Source organism: Protobothrops mucrosquamatus, unplaced genomic scaffold (assembly GCF_001527695.2).
Source record: "Protobothrops mucrosquamatus isolate PMUCROS unplaced genomic scaffold, P.Mucros_1.0 scaffold2998, whole genome shotgun sequence".
NCBI classification, from domain to species: Eukaryota; Metazoa; Chordata; class Lepidosauria; order Squamata; family Viperidae; genus Protobothrops; species Protobothrops mucrosquamatus.
In genome coordinates, this window is record NW_015389018.1 from 318464 (window position 1) to 326133 (window position 7670).

At 62.1% G+C, this 7670-nt stretch overlaps 2 protein-coding genes across 2 annotated transcripts in view; both read right to left on the reverse strand.

Moving 5' to 3' along the window:
* Positions 1 to 1173, reverse strand: part of SLC39A3 (solute carrier family 39 member 3) — a 3882-nt gene extending 2709 nt beyond the window's left edge. The window contains exon 1 of the mRNA XM_015826195.1: positions 1157 to 1173. Coding sequence (XP_015681681.1) covers positions 1157 to 1173 — 17 coding nt within the window. The remainder of the gene's footprint in view (positions 1 to 1156) is intronic.
* Positions 1174 to 2014: 841 nt separating this feature from the next.
* On the reverse strand, positions 2015 to 7668 carry SGTA (small glutamine rich tetratricopeptide repeat containing alpha; the record flags this gene model as incomplete). The annotated part of the gene is made up of 9 exons (XM_015826196.1): positions 2015 to 2129; positions 3421 to 3510; positions 4198 to 4235; positions 4516 to 4578; positions 4704 to 4842; positions 5179 to 5283; positions 5500 to 5599; positions 6437 to 6521; positions 7576 to 7668. Coding segments are annotated over 9 exons (828 nt in total), but the record flags the coding sequence as incomplete, so codon positions are not given.
* Between the last annotated feature and the right edge of the window lie 2 nt (positions 7669 to 7670).

Below are 7670 nucleotides of genomic sequence, written 5' to 3' on the forward strand. Positions count from 1 at the left end.
CCTGGGCCCATCGCTCTTCTCTCCAGTGCCCCTGGCCGGCCAGGAAAGGGCCCCCTGGCTAACACAGGGGGAGGCCAGTCTCCAGGGGGCTTCTGGCAGGTGGTGCTGAGGGCAGGTGACCCTCCTCCCCCAAGGTCCTTGGGCTGCCATCTGGTCCATCCTACTGGCTGGAGGGGATCTGGGAGATTCAACAGGTTCAACTACCCCTCTGGGTGGCACCTCGAGGGGCGAGAGCCATGCTCTGGACACCAGAGGCCGAGGGGAGTCCTGGCCACAAGGAGAGCACTTGAGGAAGGAGCTGCCCGGTTTGGCCCAATCCCGGGTAGGCAGCCGAGTCCCCCTGCCACCCTTCATGCTGGGCAGGGAGTGCCCTGTTAAGCCAGTCCAGCCAGGCAAGTTCCCCAGACCCCGACCCAAAGAAAGAAAGAAAGAAAGCCACGTCCCCCCCCCCCGCCCCCAGAAAAGTGACAGCAGACTAGCCACGATCCTTAAAAACGTCCTACTGAAAAGCACAGGAGACGTCCTCCCATCTTCCCCGGGCACCGGTGCCAGTCCCACCAGCTGCCCCTCCCAGCCAGTTAACTGGGCCTCTCCCCAAGAGGGGGGCCATCCAGCCTCGGTGTGCCGGGATCCAGCAATGGTGACGAGCAGGAAATCCCAGTTTAGAAAAGGCGGCTCTCCCTGCTGGAGGATGGCACAGTCTCGGGGGGTGTGTGTTCTTCTGAGCAACAGGAAAGGCGTGGCATTGCCGGCCCCAGCGCTTGCCCACAGCTTGCCTCCGAAGGTCCAGGGTGGCGGGAGGTGCTGGTCTGCGGTCAGTAACTCTTCCGCTCCCCCTGGCAAAGTCCACGCAGGGGCGAGGCGGGGAGGAAGCAGGCAGGGAGGCTACGCAAAACAGTCTCTAACATGCAGATCGGATCAGGCTCGGTTCCCCCCCCCCCGCCCCGTTCCTTGTGGGCTTTTCCAAGGGAGGGATGGCTGGCAGCGGCAGCAGCTCGGAGGCTCTTCAGCTGGTCCTTCCCCTGGGGCAAAGGGGGTCTTCCTGGCCAGGAGCGGAGTCCTGAAAGAAGGAGACGAACATAAGCACATCATGGCCAGGAGCGGAGGGCTTCCCTGCCTTGGTGCTTCTCCCGAGGACAGGGCTGGGCTCCCCCACCTCGGACAGACTACCATGCGCCAAGGAGGCTTCCCTTTGCGTTCCTGCCCTGAGTTCGGCAACGGGGCCTTTAGCAGCCCCCCCCCCTGCTCCTGGCCTCCATTCACTTGGCAGGAGCTCTGCAAACGGGCCCAGGAAAACCACCGGCCACTGCAGCTGTGGAGCCTCTGACCAGGGCCTCCCTGCCAGCCTCTCCACTCCGTGCCTCAAGGCCTCTTTCCTTGGCCCTCTTCCTCCCATGGGACGGTCTTCAACTTCATGGGGGCAGATTGGGGGTCTCTCCCCAGAGTTCTTCCGTGGGTTTCCCACAGCGAGGGACGCACTGTAGCCGCTGGCCCTCTCTGGATCCCTGCGCTTCCCCCCCCCACCCTTTGGGTGTGCTGCAAACCACTCACAAAATGCCACGGGGAGGGGAAGCAAGTGTAACGTGGGAATGACCCTAGAGATTGGGGGTGGGGGGAGAGATGCTGCCTAGGAAGAAATCTGCCGATAAAAGAAGCAGGGGTGCCCAAAATCTAGCATCAGTCGGAAGAAACGCAGGAGAGACCAGCCCTAGTGGGTCATGCAGTCAAAAGATGCAGGGAGAAGTTTGTGCCTTCAGACATGCAGGATTTTGTTAACGCAGCCCACACGTCAAGCAGATTCAGCTAGTTGTATTTCCTGTCTGATGTATCCGGAGGGGGGGGGGGCTGACCTGAATCTAGCAAGTGTAAAATCTCCCACTGGGCCTTTTAACCGCTTGGGATCAATTAGCGTGAGTCCTTCCTAAGTTTGCCAAGCTCCCTTTCCTCAAGGTCATCCAGACGGTCCCTAGCAGAGAGACACAGATGCCCCCCCCCCAGCTCACCGGCAGCTGCCTCATTCCTGCTGCTCTTCGTTGCTGGCGCTGGGGGTCCGGCTCCGGATCTGGCTGCGCAGCTGCTCTATCAGCTCCGGATTCTGCTGCTGCATCTGCTGAGCGAACTGCTGGCCCCTGGACCGCCACAGGAGAGAAAACGGTCACGTTAACCCTCGATTGTGGGTGTGATCCAGGGGACACTCCTACTGGACAGCACAGTGACCAGGTGGATACAGAGCCGGCTCAAAAGCTACTCAGAAGCTACCTTGCAATCACTCCTCTTCCCTTCAAGCTGGGGAGAGACAGGGTGTGGGGGGGGGGGAGAGGGAGAGGCAGGAGGAGTAACAAAATCCAGTCCTTCATAGATCTGCTGATGACACACAAACGGGTGGGCAGCTGCAGACGGTAGGAATGAAATGCAAAGCTACCTCGACAGGCAAGATAAATCGGGCAAAAGGTAGAGAAAGAAACTGAAGTGGAGAGCCCTCTGCCTAAGGGACGGATTGGGCCCACAGGAGGCCTCGGGGGGGAGGGCTCTGACAGAGGGAGCTACTCCGATCACAAATGGCGCAGGAGCCAGCAGAGCAACGTGGCCGTAAATGAGACAAGCAGGGTGTCAGGCCGTAGCTGCAGTGGGAGTGTAACTGCTAAGTCAGGGGTAGGCAACCTTGGCTCTTTTATGACTCGTGGACTTCAACTGCCAGAATTCCTGAGCCAGCAGAGCCACGAGTCATAAAAGAGCCAAGGTTGCCTACCCTTGTGCTGTCATCATCGCAGGAAGCCACCGTTCCGCCCTACCGGTCCTTGCTCGGACCCCACCTCAAGAATCGGGCCGCGTTCAGGAGTCAAGCCGACAAGAGGCCGGCTCAGCAAAGGGCAAGAACCGAGACCCGGGGACGGGAAACAAAGTCCTATGAGGAGCAGCGGAAGAGCTGGTTCAGCCTTGGGACCAAAAGACCCGGTGTGTGTGTGTGTGTGTGTGTGTGTGGAAGGGGGGGCATAACAGAAGATCCGCCCCTCCCGGAAAGCTGGATGCGGACTGCCCTCACGGGAAGGGCGAGGGGCCCACGAGAGTCCGAGCAGAAGGACAGGGGGACCCGTGTCCCACTGGAGGGCCGGCAGGCTTTCCCAGCTTATTCAGGACTTGCCAGGCAGGAAGGGCTCTGCTGTGCCCCCCCCCCACTTTTTAGGACCCCAGCTAGGAGAGGAATGGGCCGAGGGATCATTTGGAAAGGATGACCAGTACTGACCAGCAGGCCAGGAGTGGCTTGTGGGGAAATCTCCCATGGGGCTGGGCGAGGAGGGGTCGCAAGGGGAAGGAGGCCAGGGGAGCCAGGAAGGGGGCCGAGCCGACTGCTACTTTCCTGCGTCTGAAGGAACGGACGGGGGTGTTGGGGGGAAGGGAGCGGCCCCGTCTACTACTCACGCTTGGATGAGACTGGCGAGGTCGTGGGGGGCCGTGCTGGCTCCTGGGGCGGCCACGGGACTCTGGCTGCTCGAGATCATCCCGGACATCCTGCAAAGGGGAGGGGGGGACCCATGACCCTCCGTGTGGGTCACATGGCCAGGGAGAGGCGCCCCAGCAGGGTCCCAGCCATGGCTCTGAAAGGGGTCGCTAAGCAATCCCACCCCGGGGTGGGAAGTGCTTTCACCTGGCACAGGGCCTCTGGAAAGGCTGGGGGGGGGGGGAGAAGATTCCCAAGAACCCACCCATCTCCCAACCGGAAGCCCCAGGCTGGATTGCTCAAGTCAAATCTCACCCAGGAAAGGCTCCCTCCCACCCCATGGACACCTGGGGCGGACCCTCCCCTCCCTCCCAGGGCCGCAGTTACTGGCTCCCGGCCTCTCCATTTGGGGGAGTGCCCCTTCTTCAGTAAAAGCGGCCATTTTAATGAAAGCTCGGTTTTGGCTGGCCTGCCAGGAAACCAGGGTTGGCACAGCAGAGCAAAAGGGTCCATGGGACACACTAAACCAAAATCAAATCCCAGCTTAACCAAGATCCCTGGCTTTTTAAGGAAACATTTCTTTATACAGAAAGCACTAAATTAAAAGGTGTCCTCGTGGATTTCAGCCAGGGCCCCTTTCCCCAGCTCCGTCTGAGCCTTTGGGGCCGGCTGTTCAAGCGCAGCCCTCGGACCGCCCCTCCCCAGAGCAGATCCTTCCGGAAGGGCGGGAAGGCCCGCCACCCCCCCTGCACACTCACAGCTGCTGCACCTGTGGGTTGTTCATCAGGTTGGAGGCCTGTGGAGGGAGAGAAAGGATGAACCATCCGGAGCAGCCCTGGAGCCTGGCCGGCCTTCCTAGGCTGCCCCCGAGATGAGGGGAACCGCCCTCCCCACAACCCTCTGCCAAGGCAAGAAGCACCTGGGGGAACTGGCCCCTGGAGACAACCGGGGCCACGGAGAGGCCGGTTGACTGACCCTCGCAGCCCCCAGCCACCTGGGCAGCTGAAGACCAACAAGCGCACCCACGGACACCCTCCCCCCCCAGCAAAGCACAGCCCCTCCGGCCCCGCACTCACCATGCTCATGAAGCCGGGGTTGTTGAGCAACCCAGCCAGGTCAAACCCTCCGGCGCCCCCCGTCTGTGGGGAAACGTGGGAAAGTGGCGTCAGCACAGCCCCCTGCCAGGCGCCTGAGGGCAGAGAGGCTGCCCCCCGCCCCCCCTGATGCCCCAGGGTCTTCTCCAGCCAGCCAGCTGGCCGCTCACCGGGCTCGGGGCCTCCTTCATCTTCTGCTCGGTGACTTTCAGGTTGGACTTGTAGGTCTCGTTCTCTGGGTCCAGCTCCAGCGCCTTCCGGTAGTAGAAGACGGCCTCCGAGAGCTTGTTGAGGCTGGACAGGGCCAAACTGCAGAGGACACGGGGTGGGGGGGGGAGTGAGGGGAGGGGCGGCCACTCCCGAGGAAAGGGGCACCGAGCCACACGACGCCCCTTCTGGGAAGCCAGAGAGAAACACTCTGCGCCCGATTCATCCGGGGCCGTCTTCGCTCTCTCGCCCGTGGAGCCACAGCCCACCCTTCCCCCACGCACGGACAGCACGAAAGGAGGGGGGCGGGAGGGGCTCCCCACGGCCTCTGAAGGAGGGGGGTTCTCCCAGGAGGGGCAGGCACCTTTCTTCTTCCTCTGAAGCCCCAGGTTCTCCCCACCCCCACCAGGCCCGAGGGCAGCGCTGGGACCCACGCACCCCATCCGGCCGTAGGCTTTGCTGTACTTGGGGTCGATGTTGATGGCTCTCTCGCAGTCCCTCACTGCCCCGGCGTAGTTTCCGAGTTTGCTGTAAGCAGCAGCCCTGAGGGGGGGGGAGAGGGGGCTCTTTGGGAGAGGCTCTCCAGCTGGGCCCCAAGCGGCCCCGGGCCCCCCCTGCTTCGGCACCCACGAGCAAGGGTGGGGCTTTTTTTCTTTCCCCCCCTGGGCGCTCTCCCCCCTCCCCCATTTCAGGCAGCCGTTCCCATCGGGCTCCCGGAGCAAGCGCAGCTGGGGGGACCTGAGGCAGGAGCCCTCTCACCGGTTGCAGTAGTAGACGGCGTTGGCCGGGTTGAGTTCGATGGCTCTTCCGTAGAACGAGACGGCACTTTGGAAGTTCTCCACCTTCATCTGCTCGTTTCCTGGACAGAAGAAACGAGGGGGGGGGGAGCTGCCTTAAATTTCGCCAGAGGGCAATCCTGCCCCCCCCAGCCGCACTTCCAACACTGCCTGGTGGCCGCTCTGGGGGTCCCTCGCCCGGGGGGGTCTCACCCGAAGGGCCACTGCTGGGAAGCCTGGCCTCCTCCCTTCCCCTGCCACCTGTGCCAGAGCTGCCAGCCCCTCAGCTTTCTTCCTCCCAAGGCCCCTCTTCCATTTGCGGCCTTGCTTGTCCTGGCTGGGCAGTCGGGGGCACCGCAGGAAAGCCCCCCTCCTCATTGAGGGAGGCAGAGGACATTGCTAGGGAGCCCAGCCTGGGCCGGATGACAAGCCTCCCCCAGGGATGGTGGCTTCTCTTGGGCTACAGTCAATTGGGGGCCCACGGAGGCTCCTCTGCCCTCCCCCCTCCATGCAGTTTTTAATGGGAGCATGACTGGGGCGGAATGCAGTCTGGATTCCCGGGAGGGGCCTTGCACTCCAAAGGGCAAAGCAGCAGCAAGAAGCTCCGGAGGAAGTGAGGCGGAGGAGGCAGGCGCCCTCCCCGGCCATTCTAGGATGATGCAAGCAGTTGCTGGAGTCGGGCGAGGCTTCTGCCTCTGGGCAAGGAGCAACGCAGGGAACGGCTCCGAAGCCACTCAGCGTGTCTTTCTTGTTCTTTGGAGCCCGACAAGGACGTCCTCCCAGCAGCCCCCCCCCGCCCTGATGTTCCCTGTCCAGGTGCTGGGGATGCTCAGAGGGAGTGCCCTGCTGCCCGCACCACCCTCCCTGGGTGCCAAGGACAAGCAGGAGACCCCCACCCACCCACACACCCAAAGGCTCACCTTCAGTTTTCAGTCTTTCAGCCTCAGCCGTATCCTCTTCGGAGGGAGAGGCGGGCTCAGCAATGGGGCAGCTCTGCAAGGGCTCCTGTTGGGAAGAAGGGAAGGCACCGGGGGGGGGAGTAGCAGGGGGGGCGTCAGGGACGCTCTGGATAGTCCAGGACTTGCAAGGTCAGAGTGGCTGGCCAGAAGGGCTTTGGGATGGCCTCCCCTGCTGCTTCTTTTCCTGCAAAGGTCTGTACGAGTCTCCTTCAAAGGCAACGGCTGGCCGGGGATTATGGGAACGGCTGCCTATTGCCCTGGAGGGCACCGAGATAGGAAAGGGTGGCCCTAACCCAAGCAGCTGATGGCTGCCCAGCCCCCTCCAGAGGCCCCAGTCCTGCACTGCCCTCTTCCCATCCTCTCCCTCCCTGGGTCTCAGCTGCCTTTCTAGGGTCTTCAGGGGCCCGGAAAACATTGCAAAGAGCAACCTGGCCCAGGTACACACTCTTTGAAGCGGCTTCATCCCTGCGAGAGACTTTAAAAGCCTGGCGTGAGGAGAGACACCCCGCACAATTACAGCTCTCTAACCGATAAGGCCGCCTGGGCGTGTGACCTCCCAGGCCTTGAGTTTTGACCCGTCTTTCTGGAGTTTGTTTTCCAGATCCTCTCTGGCGCAACTTGAAAGTCAGTGTAGCTGCCATTGGATCACAGGGGGTGGGTCCAGTTTTACTCAAAGCAGCTGCTGATCCTGCATTAAAGCCCCAAGATCCACGGGGATTGTACAGAGAAGGAAACTGGGATTTAATCCCTAGGTCTGTTGGAAACTGCCCCCCCCTCACGGACAGTCCAGTCGTTGCTTGAGAATTGCCAATAGACTCCTTTGGGGGAAGCTGACGGGCGATGATGAAAGGGGAATCGGAGTGCCAGCCCCAAACTTGGAAACTGACAAGGACCGGAGGGAGAGTTTCCTGCCCAGGGATGCCGGCTTCACCCAGGCTGGTTTGGCCCCAGAGATAGCCCTGCCCCCCCCCACATACCCTCCTCGGCCCCACCCGGGGTCTTCCTTCACTCAGTGGGGGGGGAGGGAGGGAGGGAGGGAGGGGAGCGAAGAAGAAGGTTTCCCCCCTCCCCCCCCCGAAGAGCCTCCCCAGTTCGCTCACTTTGGCGGCAGCAGCTTCAAAAATGTCCGGGAGCTTCTGCGAGATGGCCAGGCCCCGGTCCTCCACGGACACCCCGAAGGCCGTCTCCAGGCACT